Source organism: Atractosteus spatula, chromosome 4, assembly GCF_055471065.1.
Source record: "Atractosteus spatula isolate fAtrSpa1 chromosome 4, fAtrSpa1.hap1, whole genome shotgun sequence".
NCBI lineage: Eukaryota > Metazoa > Chordata > Actinopteri > Semionotiformes > Lepisosteidae > Atractosteus > Atractosteus spatula.
In genome coordinates, this window is record NC_142709.1 from 5,861,511 (window position 1) to 5,879,882 (window position 18,372).

At 44.1% G+C, this 18,372-nt stretch overlaps 2 protein-coding genes across 2 annotated transcripts; both read right to left on the bottom strand.

Annotated features, from left to right (window-relative positions):
- Positions 1-216: 216 nt before the first annotated feature.
- LOC148835711 (coagulation factor VII-like) lies at positions 217-10,289 on the bottom strand. The gene is made up of 8 exons (XM_088912488.1): positions 9,770-10,289; positions 7,625-7,800; positions 6,300-6,324; positions 5,664-5,777; positions 4,070-4,207; positions 3,379-3,506; positions 2,712-2,832; positions 217-2,537 (listed from the first exon to the last, which is right to left on the bottom strand). Exons 1-8 carry the CDS (start codon positions 9,897-9,899, stop codon positions 1,966-1,968), a joined length of 1,404 nt encoding a protein of 467 aa, XP_088768614.1. The 5' UTR covers positions 9,900-10,289; the 3' UTR covers positions 217-1,965.
- Positions 10,290-10,799: 510 nt separating this feature from the next.
- f7l (coagulation factor VII, like) lies at positions 10,800-18,321 on the bottom strand. Its single transcript, XM_088912490.1, has 8 exons — positions 18,199-18,321; positions 17,556-17,719; positions 16,039-16,063; positions 14,764-14,877; positions 14,451-14,591; positions 13,983-14,071; positions 12,531-12,651; positions 10,800-11,946 (listed from the first exon to the last, which is right to left on the bottom strand). Exons 1-8 carry the CDS (start codon positions 18,281-18,283, stop codon positions 11,405-11,407), a joined length of 1,281 nt encoding a protein of 426 aa, XP_088768616.1. The 5' UTR covers positions 18,284-18,321; the 3' UTR covers positions 10,800-11,404.
- Between the last annotated feature and the right edge of the window lie 51 nt (positions 18,322-18,372).

Sequence of the window (18,372 nt, forward strand, 5' to 3'; positions counted from 1 at the left end):
ACTTCTCTGTCCATCTGTGACACTAACGTTAATCAAACAAATAATTGTTTGAACCATTTGCTTCTGCAAATGGTTAACTATAGATAAACAGACATGTACAACCTTAGTGATTTCCAGTTCGGTTGTGAAATCCTGGTATAGTTTGCTTTTGCAGGAGTCAATAATCTCTACAACCCCAGAAGAAAGATCAGAAAACAGATTTTACAAACTGACTGCTGAAAAAAACTTTATTTGGCGACCTGTATAAACCAGTTAGAAAATTAGCTCGTATCTCTATGGAATCACAGAGGGAACAATCCCAATAACCAAACTACTGACTTTAATCCATATGTTAATCAGTTTTTCACTGTCTTCCTACAAAATTGTTTTACTGGTTTTGAAGAAATGTTTTGAGCTCAGATTTGGTTTTCGATGTGTTGGTTCAGAACCCCTCCCCAGTGTTGCATATGTTCATTAGTAACATGTAATTAGTAATTAGTAGTTCATTAGGTTTTTATTACTGCGACTTGTCTGAGTAATGGTACAGCATGACCTAATCTAGCTGTAATGGATCAAATTTCCTGTATTTAATACATCCTTCATACCATTTATACAAAGGGTTTGATTAGTAGAAAGTATCCTACGTAATACATAGGTACACGTGACGTTTAAAGAAATGAACAGAAAACAATTATAACAACATAAAAATTGTCAGTGTTGGTTGTGAAAGTTTTCCAGTGTCTCTGCCTTCACTATTACACAAGACCTCTATGTCTTGGTAATATGTTCCTTGAAAATTCTCTTTAAAATAAATGCTGTGCTCTGGCATCAGTGTTTTAACAAGTTTCCTTCTTGTTTTCTTTACTGAACCTAAATTGTACACGACTATGGGGGTCAACCTTATTTATTCACTTTAGAGTTTTGGAAATCTCAAACAAATAGCCTCTTAAACATCTTAGACTAAAATATCTTGAAAGTCAAAGAGTTATTTCCTTCAACCTGTCTACACTACTCATTCCTTTAAGCCCTCAAATGATAGGTGCTGTGGATTTTGCACTGGATTATGTCTATCCTTTTGTAATGTGAAGACAGAAATCGCATGCCATATACAGTAGTTACACTTGTATTTTACACTCTTTACAATGTAAACTTTTTTATCCTTTTTATTGCTTCTGTATGTCTGCTTGCTTCTGACAATAACCAATGTGATAATTTAGAGAGCTGAACTGTGCAGGAATATCATACACCTACATCTACTGTATATGTATGGGAAACAGCAATGCTCCCCAAAGCATATTCAATGTTTTAAGAAGGAAGTGTTTTTGAAACAAATCTACAATTTCTTTTGGACCCTTTGTTTTCAGAAAATAAAGCAAAACTCGAGGTCTTTAGATGACAGTTGCAATGGGCTCTACAGATGACAGTAGCAGTGAGTTCTTCAGATGACAGTAGCAGTGAGCTCTTCAGATGACAGTAGCAGTGAGCTCTTCATTCAGATGACAGTAGCAGTGAGTTCTTCAGATGACAGTAGCAGTGAGCTGTTCAGATGACAGTAGAAGTGAGCTGTTCATTCAGATGACAGTAGCAGTGAGTTCTTCATTCAGATGACAGTAGCAGTGAGCTCTTCGGATGACAGTAGCAGTGAGCTGTTCATTCAGATGACAGTAGCAGTGAGCTCTTCATTCAGATGACAGTAGCAGTGAGTTCTTCAGATGACAGTAGCAGTGAGCTGTTCATTCAGATGACAGTAGCAGTGAGTTCTTCATTCAGATGACAGTAGCAGTGAGCTCTTCAGATGACAGTAGCAGTGAGCTGTTCATTCAGATGACAGTAGCAGTGAGCTCTTCATTCAGATGACAGTAGCAGTGAGTTCTTCAGATGACAGTAGCAGTGAGCTCTTCATTCAGATGACAGTAGCAGTGAGCTCTTCAGATGACAGTAGCAGTGAGCTCTTCATTCAGATGACAGTAGCAGTGAGCTCTTCATTCAGATGACAGTAGCATTGCCCTTGAGGCCTTGTGTGGCTGTGTACTGCTGAATCCAGTCCAGGTAGTTGGACACCCTGGTGTAAATCCCATAGTAGCCAGGCCGTGCACAGCCCTTCCCCCAGCTGACGATGCCCGTCAGGAACCAGGTGTTCTTGTACCTGGTGACCAGGGGCCCCCCGCTGTCACCCTTGCAGGAGTCCTTTTTGCCATCAAAGTAGCCGGCGCAGAACATGTTGTCGGTGATGTTGATCTTGCTCTGCTCCCTGCAGTCCTGGGACCTCTGCCTGGGCACCTCCAGCTTCTGGAGGATGGGTGAAATGGGGCCGTTCTCGTTCATCTGGCCCCAGCCGCTGACGGTGGAGAAGCGGATGGCCGCCAGCTCCCGCTCGGAGAGCTCCTTCTGGGGCAGGCAGATGGGCACGGCGTAGGCGGAGTAGACGATGGGCTCCTGCAGCTTCAGCAGGGCGATGTCGTTGTCCGTGTTCTGTACCCTGTACTTCTTGTGCATGATGATCTTTGCCACCTGGATGGTCTGCTCTGTGCCTTCCTTCTTGTCAGTGTTGTGTTCACCTTTTCATAAGACCAAGCAAAAAAACAAAACAGAAATGAAGGACTTTGCTACAATTTCTAAAAAGAAGAGTCGCTGGCCCTTATTATAGAGTTCAATACATGCTTAGGGCCGCACTCTACCAGAGAGCAGCTGATGGGTGTGCCAGAAGCACCTGTTCTGTTTTCATGCAATACCTGCGACAACTTTGAGATACGCCGCCTTCAGCTTCTCCAGGCAGTGAGAGGCAGTGATGACCCAGTATGGTGTCAGTATCACTCCTCCGCAGAATGGTTTCTTATTATATTCCAAGAGCACCTGGAACAGAGAGTAAAGCCTCTTTTTTATACAATGGTGTTTTTTCTTTAAAACCTAAGTGGAAAATAAAAATATATATACCTTCTGTTTCTTCAATGCTCCACTTTAATTTTTTCCCTTTTTATTCTTCCTCATGTAAAAATACCAGATGTCATTTGTGCCTGCTGACAGAGCTCTAGGAACTCTGTGTAGATTCTGCATGCTCTTCCTGTGTTTGCATGGGTTTTCTTTGGATGTTCCTGTTTCCTCTCTACTTCCAAAAACACATTGGCTGGGTTAACTGTGTGCTTGTGTGTGCATGCCCTACAACGGACTGATCTCTCTCCAGAGTCTGATCCCTCCCCGTTCCTCATGCTTCCAGAATTAGGCTCCAAGTTGACATGACCAAACGGGCAAGATGATCAGAATAGCCTCATCTGATCCGTAACCTTTCTTTAATGTTTTTAAAATATATATATTTTAAAATATATTTTTACGACTTTTATCTGGAACACGTGGCATTCTGCTAATGATGAGTAAGGTTCGTGCAGGGCCGGTTTTCTATACCTGCCAAGGACAGTGGCCTTTAGGACATTCTGTCCCACCAACAATCCTGCCACGTGAGTCACTAGACTTGTCCGTCTTTGAAGACTGGTCCTCCTTTAGAATGGGGATTTTACCACAGGGGTACAGTTCTGTGTGGCAGAGAAGGAAAGGCACATGGAGCCGTGACGCCGATATGATCTCTGAGTTATAAAAACAAGTTTGAATGTACTGCAGAAAATATCCACAATTTATTATAAATATCCCCAGCATTGTATCTATCCAGTTAACTAAACACATTCACCAAACTGGACCTAGCATAGAAATGAAATGAATTTAATAATGCAATCAACTCATTGCATCTTTGCAAGGCAGTGACTGTTTTTTGCTGACGTGAAGAAGATTCTTTATCCTTGAGGTTTCGTTTGATTTGTATCCCATATCCTTTATCCCCGCGGTGTTGGATAATTCCAGTCTTACACAGCAGGTGGGTGTTTTGACCCTCTTTTGGAAAACAAAACTGAATTAATTGCAGTATCTCTCTAAAACAACTCCCCTGTCTAAAGCAAGAAAACAGCTGAGAGTTTAAAATGTGCTGGACTACAGTCTTGAACCAGTGCACTACCCCGTTCACGTCAACAATCATCTCTGTCTGTCTAGGTTTATTACGAGTTTTTCTTTCAAAGTCCAGTTTTCAAAAGGGCTCTGTACCCACCCTGGGGCTCGCATGTCTCTCCGTCCTCGCCGAGAGCGTAGCCCTGCGCACACTCACAGCTCCTCCGGCCCCCAGAGTCGTTACAGAAGTGCTCACACCCTCCGTTCAGGTAAAGACATTTGAGGGTGTCTTCAATTGCTGTGGAGACGGAAGACAGGGTAGAGAGCTGGGGAGATAGAGCTGTGGGTTCCTGTCGGTTCCCTATCCTATTTAGGGCCATCAGAGAACAAAAAAACTTGTTTCCTAGTATGTCATTACATTTCTTCCAGGATAGATGGTTTTTAGTGCAAACCCTTGCGACAGCAACAGGACGTGTGGGCCTACTGTCAACTGTTACCTACTGTACTTCCCCAGGTGTGTGCAGATTTCTAAATGTAGTCAAACCTGCTGTCTGTCTGCCTCCATCTACTGTACTGTCATCAGCAGAAAAGTCCAGGCCACGGACAGATGGAATCAAACTCCTGAATACATGATTTTGGTTATTATCACATCGCATGTACCCGTTGAAACGTTTAGGGATTATATTGAAACTGTGACTGTGGCTAGATGAGTTCATAAGACATCTGACAGAGACTGGAGTCCTGATAAAATTACTCTTGAGCACTGACCCAGTGTTTGGACCATGTCTGGCTATTGGCAAAGAGAAACAGGTTTACAAACGGTGCCTGGAGATCAAGACTGAATCAATGCAGGGGCAGCACTCAAAATCTCTATCCCCAAAGACGTGCCACACCAAGGACTCAGTTGGCCAGATTTTGGCCAGCATTTTGTGGGATTCAAAAGGGGTGCTGCTAATAAGTTAAATATCTGAAATATTATTAACCAATTTCAACCTGTCCTGGAGACATAGCTACATGAATTCATTTGTGAAAAGGGCAGACAGAGGGTATTGACACACGGTGCTCCCTTTGGCACTATAATGTGTTAGTTTCCAAGCACAGAGATGCACATAATTCACCACTGTCAGAGTGTGCAGGTGATTCATCAGCTCTGTAGCTCAGACGTGGGCCTGGGTATTGTGTGTTTTTTTACATGCATGGTTTGTGTTAAAGGAGAAGTTTGAAGGATTCTTTAATGGGAAAATGGCAGTTGAAAGGCGAGGAAAGTCAAGTGTGTGACTGTGGAAGGTGCTTACCTTACTTTAAGTTGAGAAACTACTGTTATCCAGTTTCTCGATCCCTAGGTTACAAAACAATCTTTTGAATGTCCCTTACGAGCATATATTTTATGTGTGCATAGGAACAAGTAAAGGCTAATTCCAAATTGAAAAGTCAAAAGAGAAAACACAAAATTTCAGCTGTACAAAAAGAAATCAGTGTGCATTAGTGTTAAAACTCAGATGTGAAACCAAGAAATTCGCCAGTACAAGCATTTTGATATACTGTATCAGAGTCTTAGGTTTTGGGGATCCTTAACATGTGCTTATACAACCTAATGCTCATTCAAGCTTATTCACATGAACAGGTATCAGCTGGGTGCCTCCAGTATGCACTTTGCACTTTTCCCTTTTTTAAAAAAAGCATTGCAGAGGGACATTGTGACCCAATCACTTTTATCCTGAAGAAACCCCAGGAGCAGGCAGGGGTGACATTACCTTCTTCGCAATTCCTCCCATTGAAGCCTTCCGGACAGAAGCAAGTGTATGTATTTTGAGAATTCACACAGGTTCCGTTGTTCTGACATGGGTTTGATTCACAGCACTGTTCAACTGTCAGAATTCGAGGAAACATAAAGAACATAAAGAACCTTAGAACCTGGACAATTCTTCATGACGTCAGCAAATAATGTTCACACAAATATCCACTCACAAAGTTCGAAACTGGAAAGTAGTTTTCAACCTTATAATTCCATCACCATCTTCCTTTTAATCTTTGCTTTCCAAGTCATTGGATTATTTCCCCTTTAAAACTGTTAAGTGCTTTTGGACACTAGTGGGGGCTTTGCATGACCTGTAGATAAATATCGCCATCCTGCAGGCATAGCTACCCAAACAAGGGGCAGTAGAGATGTACTGCCGTCAATGACAGGCATGAGTGACCCTAAAACACTCAATCACATGCATCGTTTGACATTCGTGTTGGCTCGGGTGAACCCATTCATCTAGTTCATTTCACTTGCCTTATTTCCTGCCTTGTATTGTCCAGTTATCTAACAGATGTTCACTTTGGGTGTAATCGTCTGCACTGACGTCATTAAAAATATCGGCAGAGCAAAGTACGTCATTACTTACCATTGTAGTTTGTCCAAAACTCATTCTGTGGAAATAAACAAAGAGTTTTAATTCCATTAAATGGATAAGAAATGCGACCAACAACTGCTGATCACTTATTGACCGAGGGTACCAGCGTGGGCACGCTTCCTAAGGCTAAACAGTTTTTCCTGAGCAGAATTCTCCTCACAGGCTCGGACGCTTCATCTCAGGTGATTTACAGAAAGGGTCAAATGGAGCGGAGGCCTTTCAGCAAAACTAGTTCGGCTTTTACTCACCAGAAGAGGTAAAGCTATGAAATGAAGGTGCAAAATGATTTTTTTTTTCCTTGGGAAACTGAACGTTAACTGAACTGTTTCACCCGTCAGAAAGTCACCCCTCATTCATTTATTTCCTTTTTTTAAAATTATATAATGTTTGCATGCCCAAAGGGGTTAAGCAGCCAGTTGACCTTGGACCTTTTTTCTCCTTACTAAGGAGTTTTTGGTTCCTCTCCTCCTTTGTCTTCTGGTCTTTTCTGTTCTGTATTCACAACATGTATGGTTACTTGCATTGTTAAGCGCCTTGGAGCCACCTTGTTGTGAAAGGCGCTATATAAAAAGAAATTGAATTGAATTAAAAGTGCCAGGAAAAAAGGACCTGTTAGAAAGCAGCAGGCGTGTAATTACATCAATCCATACAGCTGTTCCATTTTTAAGGCCGTATTAGTAGTGTCCTGTGCAAGGTCATGCCTAACAGCTGGAGGGAACTGTGTAACTGCGAGCTTTAATAATAATAATAATAATAATAATAATAATTGCTTACACTTATATAGCGCTTTGCTGGACACTCCACTTAAAGCTCTTTACTGGTGATGGGGACTCCCCTCCACCTCCACCAGTGTGTAGCCCCAACTTGGATGATGCGACGGCAGCCATAGTGCGCCAGTACTCTCCCCACACACCAGCTCTCAGTGGGGAGGAGAGCAGAGTAATGAAGCCAGCTCGGAGAGCGGGGTTATTAGGAGGCCATGATTGGTAAGGGCCAATGGGAAATTTGGCCAGGACGCCGGGGTTACACCCCTACTCTTTTCGAGAAACGCCCTGGGATTTTTAATGACCACATTAGTCATTAGAGTCAGGACCTCGGTTTTACGTCTCCTCCGAAGGGTGGCTTTCCCTCTGCTTAGCTCTCCTGATGTGCTGGCGGGACATGAGGCCAGCCAAGCAGAGGGAAACCTCACAGTGATGTGCCAGCAGGCGGAGACATGGAGTCTGCATCCCGCATGGAAATCCATATTTAAGAACCTGGCCCAGTACTCACGGATACCCACCCCATCACACTTTGCACCTGCAGCCGTGTCTTACCGTGGCCTCGTCATGCTCGTACACCTCTCTGGCCTCCTCGTAGGAGCACGTCTCTTCCATGCACTCCCGCTCCAGGTTCCCCATCTTCAGCTCCTCGAGCCAGCCCGCGTTGGCGCGCGCGCGCCGCCGCAGGACGCCATGAGCCTCGTCTCTGCTCACGAGCACCGCAGAGGGAACTGTGCAGGCGGGAGGGGACACAGCTGAGGCGCGCCAGATAAACGGGGAGGGACTGCCGTCCCAGCGCTAAGCCGCACAACAGGAGGAGGAACTGCTGCCCATGGGGCCTGGCCACAGCTTAATTAAAACAACCAGAAGCACCGCTCCACTTCTAACACACAGTCTCGAACCTCACTAGAATAACACCGCCGCAACGTTTACTTATTACATTTCCTAGCTGTGGAAAATAAGGTAGCGTTGTTAATTCAGTGTTAATAACGATTTCATGTTTCAAGTGTTGATGATTATGACATATGCAAGCACACTGCCACTTGAGAGAAGCTGCGGTAATGCACTAGATTGGGAAACAGGAAAACTTGGCTCTGGTTGTAACTGCCTTGATATTATTATTAGTCCATCCACCCAGGTTTGGTAACTGCTCAGTCCAATACAGGGTCACGATAAGCCCAAGCCTCACCTGTCGAACAATGGCATTCGTGGCACCAAGGCATGATGGGACACTAATTCACTGCAGAGCGCACACATTCAGCCACTCACACACACACAATTAATGATTCATGGAGGACAATCAGCCTAGACACCACATTTTTGGATAGTAGGTGCTAACTAAAGCAGATGGTGAAAGATGGCCCCCATGCCAATGGAAAAACATTCAAGCTCCACACGTCAGGCATCGCAGGGCAGAATCAAATCCAGGAGCCAAGAGCTGTGAGGCAGCAGGTCTAATGGGTCACACCAACTTGCCATCTGACATGGGTATCATCCACTGACTCTATGCTTAATACAAATTTAAAGCATTTAAAAATGGGGATATGACTAACATATAGCAAGTCAGTCACATAGCAAGTCATAGCAATACACTTAGTTCTTGTTATTATTGCAGTAGCATCTACAGTATTAGCTTGTGAGGCAACATGACCTGAATTCTGTTTCGTAACTTGGAACTGGCCTGGCTCTTTCTGAAATTCTGGCTTTGTAAATTGCCTACTGTTTCAAGCTGATGACTTTTTTTGTGGATACACTGTTCCATCAAACTAAAACCACTTTACTCTTTATTCACTCTCAAGAAACCACAGTTTCATCATAATGCCACTTTGTATCTCCCTGGCATTGAGTTAAGTAATGATTCTTGATTTGCAGTTATATTTTTCTCTTTTCATTTTGTCTGAAGAGAAGGCAGGTGAAACACACAATGAAAACCAGTTTTCAGACAGCATGCTAAGAAACCTACAGTACAAATAATATTCTAACTACGGTAGTACTTCACAGAACTATAGCCTCTCTTCTTTAATGAGGCACTTCTTTAAAAAAGCAAACTTATTTTTTGTGAAGATTACCTCAAGAAACAAATACATTCATAATTAATAAACATTAGTGTAATCGTGAAGTTAATATTAATCATTTTAAAAACAAGGTAAAGGCAACAACATGGAATTTATTAATTCAGTCATTTAAATCAAAGGAAAAGCTGAAGTATAAGCGCGTTTTAAAGCGGATATTGTAATTAGTGACTGAAGTTCTAAAAAATGTACACCTTTGTGACAAATGAGGCTTCAATATCTCACTGTCTTCTGAACAATTCAGCCCATGAGTACTGTAAATGTTAGGGAACAAGTAATAGGTTTATTCCATGCTGAAAAAAAAAAGAAAGAAAACATAACGTTTCGGCCGTGGAGCCTTCTTTAGGTGTGAGCAAGAAGGCTCCACGGCCGAAACGTTGTGTTTTCTTTCTTCTTTTTTTCAGCATGGAATAAACCTACAGTATTACTTGTTCCTTTGCAGCCTACGCATGCTGACGCAGCTTCCCACATGAACTACTGTAAATGTTAGTGCAGCCAGCAGTTATACAACATCATCACAATTCTGTTCACAGCACTCCCTTGTTGTCAGCATTTCTTCCAGAAGCAAAGTGAGAGCTTTCAATGGCTAAACTATTGAACGGTCCCCCAAGATACCAATAAGCCATACCTGTTGCCGAAAAAGAGCAGAGAACTGCCGAGACAAGGCAGAGGAGTTGAAACAGCATGCTGAATCGTTTGCTTCTGAATGCCAGACTCCCCTCAGATGTCCAAAGTTCTTCTGCCGCTGCTGGTTTCATTCACTGCCATCGCTGCTGTCCCCTGCTACAGCACTGTGCTTGCTAAGCAAGATAAAGGGAGCACAGGCTGCAAATCTTTTTTTTTTCAATCCTTTATTTAACTGGCAAAGTCAGTTGAGAGCAAATTTGCATGAACAGTGAAGATCTTTTATATATATACACAGCAGCATGTGAAGTACCAGCATCAAGCGAGGTACAGCAGGTTCTTGTCTGGGAGTCCTGATCGCAAGATCCTCAGAGCTCTAAGTGCTGCATGACCCCGCCTCAGCCTGTCTCCTGTGCCAGTGAAAGGCCCTCTCTCTCACTAGCATTCTGACTACATAACCACAGCACTGACGTCGTGCCTGGACTGGTTTGCACTGCCACATAATTAGTGTAACAGAGGTTCTACATGTAGTATCAGACCTTTTTGTAGAGTAATATACAGAGGTGGGAAAAAAAGGATCTTACAGCCTATGTAAGCCTGACTAAACCATTTTCAAAGTACAGGATTAGTCTGAAGCGTCAGTGCAGAGTACAACAGGGAATACAATTCCAGAGCAGAAATGTCTGTTGTGAGGCAAGCAAAGCAGTCTGAATGAAGAGAGGCCTCTGTGAGGCTCCTTACTTGTATAGTGTTTATATGAAGCAAACAGGAAGTCAAGAGGAGATCGACAAAACAGTTGATGAAGAGATAAGATATTCCTGCTTTTCCATAATACAACTTTTTTCTTGAATTTGAAACAATGTTTTTGTTTATATAGAAATTAAATGTAAATGTTACTATTGCATTGATGGTCCACATTATTTTCTTTGTTTTATAGTGTACATTATCCATTAGGTTAAAATATGATTGTTCTGAAAATAAGGTTTTTGAGAAAAAAAATCAATGACAAAAAGTCAGAAGGCATTTCGGTTTTAAAAAATAAGAGCTCCTTAAAACCCGTTAATGGTAGGATACAGTTCACTTGCATGAAATCAGACATCGCCCTAACACACTTAAAAATATTAGATGACCTCCCATGCTATGCTCAAATGTCCAGAAGTGGTCAGACTTTAATATGGGTCGTACTTGAAAAATGTACGCATAATCCTCACATGAGCAGACTGAACTGGGGAACATGATCTCCTTGCACTGCCTCTGTTAATCTGTTCCATATTGTGTGTGTATTTGTGGTAAACTTAAAACTAAATCACTTTTAACCAACTCATCGCAGAAATTTGGTTTCGTCCCGAGCCTAATGCACACCTCGAATTTAGAGTTGTGTTTTGAGGTGTACCAAGATTTCCTTTCCAGATAAATGTAGGGTACTGTACAAAGGAAACAGTTTGAGCCACGGCAATGAGAATTAATTCAGTTTACTTGTTAAAGCATTTCCTGGCCCCGCTGTAAGATGTGCACTTGTAGTACAGCTCACAGAGAAAGATAAGGCAGCCGTGTGGGAAACAGGCTTTTGATCACATGCTTTTCTTTTCATCAACCACCAGGTGCTGAGGAGGAGCTTTACACCTGCCCGCTGTCCCTGTTAAGTGGACATGAGCTTTTCCAGCCAGTCCAGGTAGTTGGACACCCTGGTGTAAATCCCATAGTAGCCAGGCTGTGCGCAGCCCTTCCCCCAGCTGACGATGCCCGTCAGGAAGGTGGTGTTCTTGTATCTGGTGACCAGGGGCCCCCCGCTGTCCCCCTTGCAGGAGTCCTGCTCGCCCCCGTAGTAGCCAGCGCAGAGCATGTTCCTCGTGATGGCCATCCTCGTCTTGGACCTGCACTCCTGGCTCCTGACCCGCGGCACCTGGAGGCGCTGCAGCACGTTGGCCGTGGGCCCGGCCTGCGAGAGCTTCCCCCAGCCGCTCACCGTGGAGAGCCGCACAGAGGCCAGCTGCGTCAGGGCGAACTGCCGCTGCGGGAGGCAGACGGGGATCACGTCCGGCGAGTACGTCAGGCCTCCGTCCAGCCTCAGCAGCGCGATGTCGTTGTCGGCCGAGCTGGTGTTGTAGCCACTGTGGATGATTTTCTGCTGCACCCCCCTCATCACCTCCGTGCCTTCATGTGTATCTCGTATGTGCTCCCCTTTCGCAGACAGAAGGTGGAATGAGCAGAGCTGCTTTCCCCAGCAGGAACAGGTGGGAAGTGGATTTGTGTTGTATGCAGACCTAACAAAGCTAATTCTCCTAATGTATGAGGAAGCACAGCAGAGGTTTGTGTATGCACAGTAATTAATAACAATTATTCTTCACTTCTACTGCTCTTTTCTGGACACTCCACCCGAAGCTCTTTACAGGTCATGGGGACTGCTGTCCACCACACTGGGTGTGCAGCCCCACCTACTGTAGATGATGCGACAGCAGCCATAGTGCACCAGTACTAATTGGCACAGAAGCCAATTCATAGATGAGGATTATTGGAAGGCCGTGATTGGTAAAGGCCAGAGGGAATTTGACCAGGACACCAGGGTAACACCCCTCTTCCAGCAGCAACCTTAGCTTTCCCAGGAGGTCTCCCATCCAGGAACTGGCCAGGCTCACACCTGCTCAGCTTCAGTGGGGCTGCCAGCTGTGAGTCGCAGGGTGCTATATGTGCTGTCAATGTGATAAAGCTGTAGGCTGTGGGCTACATACCTACAATAAAGAATCAACAAGGAGGTTAACACACACCGAGAATGACCTTCAGTTTTGACACAGGGATGCCGTACACACAGTGAGCAGCAGTGAGGACCCACTGGACGTCTATGATAATCCCACCACACAGGTAAGCCCCTCCATTCTCCAGAAGAGCCTACAAAAAAAGGGAGGCAGTCAGCATGCAAGCTGCGGCTTCATGCACTGATACAGACTTCAAACTTCTAATGAAAACTTCCCCTGAACTCATCCCCTGAACCGGGTAACTGAAAATCAGTTGACAAGTCCGCCGATTAACTGAACTCAGGTGTTCAGTGCCAGAGCATAATCCTCAAATAGCCTCAGGATTAACTACTAGGAATGATTAAGACATCCAAGTTTGAAACTGCTTATTTCTAAAGGCTACAGTGTAGTGGGCCAGAGCCAGGGTCACGTCAGTAGTAGACGCTGACGAGGACTCCCTGGTGATGTTGCCGTCTGAGCACAGTGGCCGGGTGGGCTGGAGTCAGCAAGGGGTTTGGCACATTTTGGTGCCACTCCAGAGAACTGCTGAACACCAGCAGCCGTGGGGCAGCTCAGGGGGAGACACGCAGCTCCTCCACGCCTCAAGCACAGCACTGTGGCGCACTGAAGTTGAATGAAGTCAAATGGAGCTGGGGGTTAGATGTGTCAGAGGAGCTTGTCCGTGGGTCCCCACCCCCCTCGTCTGACCGGGAGCTGCTGTCGTAAAGATGAGTGAGTCATGAGCAATAAATCATCTTTACACTTACAGAGCACTTTTCTAGACAATCCAGTCTCTACAGGCTCTACAGGTAATGGGGACTCCCCTCCACCACCACCAATGTGCAGCCCCACCTGGATGATGTGACGGCAACCAGAGTGCACCAGTACACTCACCACACACCAGCTCTCAGTGCGGAGGAGAAGAGAGTGATGAAGCCAGTTCAGAGAGGGGGGTTATTAGGAGGCCATGACTGGTAAAGGGGAGGGGTAATATTTGGCCAGAACACCAGGATTAAGACCCCTATTCTTCTTGAGAAACACTGGGATTTTTAATGACCATGGAGAGTCGGGACCTTGGTTTTATGTCTCGTCCTCCGGATGGCACCTTCTTACAGTATAGTGTCCCTGTCGCTACACTGGGGCATTAGGACTTACACAGACCGCAGGATGAGCGCCCCCTGCTGGCCCTACTAACACTTCTTCCAGCAGCAACCTGAGCTTTCCCCGGAGGTCTCCCATCCAGGTACTGGCCAGGCCCACACCTGCTGAGCTCCAGTGGGCTGCCAGTGGTGACTTGCAGGTTGGTGTAGCTGCTGGCTGTGACCCATAAGAGGTTGTAAATTGTGTAGGTGTAAAAGTTAAATCCATAGGAAATCCCAATTTGTCTTCTTGTAAAAAGGCAATACAATTGAAATCGGGCCTTCTTTCCTACTTCATGTGATAAACCGGGAGTGTGAAGCTGGCCCTCAGTCGAGCAGTACCTACCTGCCAGGGACACTCTCCTTTGGGACACACAGTCCCTCTGACTATCCTCGGTCTGAAGTGGTTTTCCACCCTGCCACAGGGGAACTTCACTGGGCGAGGCGAAAGAAGAATTTGTACTCAACAATGGGGTGTATGTTGTCTCTCTCCAGCTCCTCCAGTCTTTAGAACAGGCTCTGACAAAGTGCGGTATGGCTGGGGAGTTGTGCACTTATTAATTTGACCTTGCAGTACAATCGATTATAACAGAACAGTCACCCAGAGACAAGGCTTAATGCAATTAATATAAGCTACTACTGTATGTTTCCAAGATGTGGCTCTGATATTTCTGCATAAACAAATTTGTGAGTTAATATTTTATTTATGCATTTATTTATAGTCTGATACAAAAATTAAGGTTAATTAAAGGTTTGTCAACATGGCTAGAAACACTATCGTAGTGTTTATCGGCAACAGAAAATGAAGACGCACCTTGTGGAATACAAGATGTGTTGTCCTTGTCCAGAGAATAACCTGGGGCACATTCACAGTGGTGAGGGGATCCAGGCACTTCAACACAGAAGTGCTCACAGCCACCGTTCATATAAATGCAGCCCAAGTCATTCCTAAACTCTAGGAGGGAGAAAGCAAAAGCAGACTTGTGAAACGTCAGGAAAATGAACCTCCTGATTCCAGTTTTCAGTGGGAAATACAGTAAACAGCACACCATTCCCCTTCTAAATGTGAATTAGAAAAGTAATGAATTCCAAGCGGCTAAGTTGTAAAGCGTTGGTCTTCCCCTTACCAATCTCACAGTCCCTCCCCTCATATCCCGAAGGACAGAGACAAACGTAAGACTTGACGTGGTCGACACAGGTGGCTCCATTTTGACACGGTGTAGAGTTACACTCATTCTCTTCTGAAAGGCAGAACAGAGACGCGTCAGTACAAAGCAGAGGAATTATGCTGACGTTTTTGCTCCTGCAGATCTTTAGGGGTGTACTGTACATTTAAATCTCAAAACCTCTGGAAAATGCAGAGGTTTTTCACGTCTGTATTTCTTTTAACAGTATTTCTTATTTTCGCATTTTTGGAAGTGGGGTATTCCACTTCTTTGATTTCTTTTAACTTGTTGAAAGTCTTAGCCTGTCAGTGTAGGACATTATTTTAAGCCAGGAATCAATTAAGCAGGAACTTGTCATGTTTCTGACATTTCTTGTCAGAAATATCAGAGCCACATCTTGGAAACAAACTTGTCATGTTTGCTAACTATACCAGAATCAAGGTCACTGATCTAAATTAGGAAGAGCTGTTGTCCCAGTCCAGTTCCCTGTGGTACTCCATTATTTATATAACTCCAATCTGAGAATTTGCCTCTTTATCTCTATTGTTTATATTAACCAGTTTCTAATCTGAACACAGTACACAGATTACCTTGAATGCTTACTGCCTGCAACTGAAAAGTATATTTATGTATTAGGAGGGACTACATCGTTAATCGTTTGAAAATATAAACATAAGAATAAACTTTAGTGAGTATACTGTAGCTCTTTCAAAATCAACGAATGAGTGCAATATTTAAATAGATTAAGGAAAACTACAAATACAAGAAAACAAAGTAGCTACAGATGATAAAACAATCACTAAAAAATCACAAATCACAAAAAAGTACTCAAGTTTGACTTGAAAGCACCCATTGAGCCAGAGCCCCTGATTTCTTTGTAGTGTTTCTTTGTAATGTATTTTCGTACATGACCTCACCTAAAGCTAAGCACGCTTCTACGGGGATAGTAGATAGTTTCTTGCAGGACATCAGAAGTAAATCTGTTTTAAAACACAGTTTTCAAGTTCTGTCCCGAGAATATCAACGATCTGTTAGCATGAAAACCTGGTTATCTTAAGTAATGATATCAGTGAGTTTTATATATCATGCACTCTATATTAACAGTCTCACTGTGCAGGATATGAAATCTATTGAGATTTTCAAACACCATACTTATACTGTACATATACAGTATATTGACCTGAAGGCGTCTAAAATAGAACTTTTTCACATCACCGGTCTGGTCTGGAAACATACCTGAGTACGTTCTCCAGAACTGTATCTGTAAATAAAAATAAAGAAAATCCGGTTACAAAGAATTACTGCCATTACCTGTCAGTGTGGTTAACCTGTGGGAAGGAGTCATTATGGTGTCATGGCAATCCAAGAGCACACGCTTTCATACACAATATCACAGTGTTTCAGTCTTCCCGTCACACAAGCGTAACCCCATAACACAGCCATTCCTGTGACTGCCCGCACCACGTACTCATAGAGCCATCCAACAACACCAGTTACCAGAACCAACCGTCCCAAACAAACGGTCCGGCGTTGCCGTTCCCCAGAACCAGGCCCGGTTAGCACCGCGGTGACGCCACAGTGAAGAAACAGAGAAGTTCCAGGCAGCCTCCTCAGTCCCGGATATCCCCCCTCTCTACCCTGTTTGTGTCCAAGTCCAGTTTTGGTTTGGGTAGAGGGGGGAGGAAGACGATGCTGGGGCCTTCCTCCTCTCATGTCAGTCCTTGGTCTCCGAGTCGAGTCCTCTCCTGCGTTCAAGCACTGCCCTCTCTCTCGCAATCCTTCCTTCTCGAAAAGTCCTGAGCTCAGCGGGCCTTTTTAAACTGCCTGATTTTGGAACTGCTAATTTTAACTTGGCTCGCTGCTAAGGACGTCACAGCAGCTCAGGAGGGGCGAGGTCAGTATGCTGGATTCTCTCGGTATTTTCACACTGCTCCTGCATCTCTCATCGTACAGCCAGCCCCACTGCCCCAGCACTGGAGCCCATGGCCAAACATGGCACTGATGTGTCTCTCGCTGATCGCGATCATCCTTGCCTTGCTTGACAGATGGATTGGTCGTCATGACAACACAGGGCACACGCCGCCCTTCTTATTGGCTGAGTCAATGTGCCGCTCTGTGGGGAACGGCCTTTGACCTTTGACCAAGGCTGTCTACATAGCCTGCTGTGCATTGCCACTTTTTAATCCCATTTACAGCCAGCTGACAACAGCACTGTCTTCACAAGAGGGCCCAGTTCATACTCAAACTCCCCCTCACCCCCACGTACTGGACACAGGAGCCTTCTGTAACTTCATTTCTGGCTCCAAAGACTATTATACAGGGGAAATCTGTAATGTGCTGCCAACAAATGCTATTTAGTAACTTATGTCCATCTCACAGAAGTGGCTGAGGACAGTCATTCAGAATGTGTGAGTTTTCAGTCATTTGGTACAGTTAAATATACAGGAACAAGTAATAGGTTTATTCCAAGCTGAAAAGAGAAGGGAGAAAACACAACGTTTCGGCTGTGAAGTCTTCTTCAGGTGTACATGCACAGATTCACAATTAGGAGGCGGCATCTTTACTTCTGAAGAACTGCCTCACAAACAAGCTTGACGTTTGCAATAATACAGCCCAGAACGATGAAAGGCTGAAAGCAGAAGCCACCTCTGGGAGAGGAGAGTGGATTGAACTTGTCTGTATTCGCATTTTTTGTGCACACACAAAGAATAGCAGACAGCACTATAAGAGCAGACGGAAAGCAGACAACTTACAAAATTTTCGTGAAAGGAAAATATCTCTTTCGCCTCCTCGTAGGAACATTTTTCTTCCAGGCACTCTCTCTCCAAGTCTCCCAGCTTCAGCTCCTCCATCAGCGAATTGGCACGTCTCTGCCTATACAGAAGGACTCGGTTTGCTTTGTCTTTCTGTAGGAAAACTGGGAGGGAAAAGCCATTTGAGTTACAACTGGAAAGCTGTATTAAAAATATAATCTTTCTGTATTTTCAAAAATGTTGTTAGGATTATAAAAAGCATGTCATGAACAGGTATGTTTTATTCAACATAGAAGAATTTTCCAATCTCTTTTTAATGTCTGCATCTTCAGTGCAGTGCAGGTTTCTGTGAACATCTTTACAAAAACAACCAGATCAACTCACTGCATTCTTTCATTTTCTCTACACTGGATCATTTCTCTTTACGTGTCAGCTTATTCTACTTATGGATTCGCAGGAAATAGAAAAACTTGTTCTATATGTTCAAAACTCATTTATATCGATATTTTAAAAAATAAATGACCAAACAAATAATTCCAACTTCTGGGATATCCAGAAAGTATAGGAAATGATACTAGCGTATTATAGGAAACAATGGATCTTCTCTAACCCTCTCTGAAAGTAAATGAGAAAGTAGACTCACCATTTGGATAACCACAGCAGAACCTGGTGATAATGAAATGTAGAAAGAAACTTAATATCAGGACTTTCCACAGATGAGACTCCATTACACAAGTTGAACAGCGGCACTCTGACTAAAGTTCACCTCCTAGTCCTAACACAGCGGATGGTGGTCTACGTATGTGATTCGTGTGCT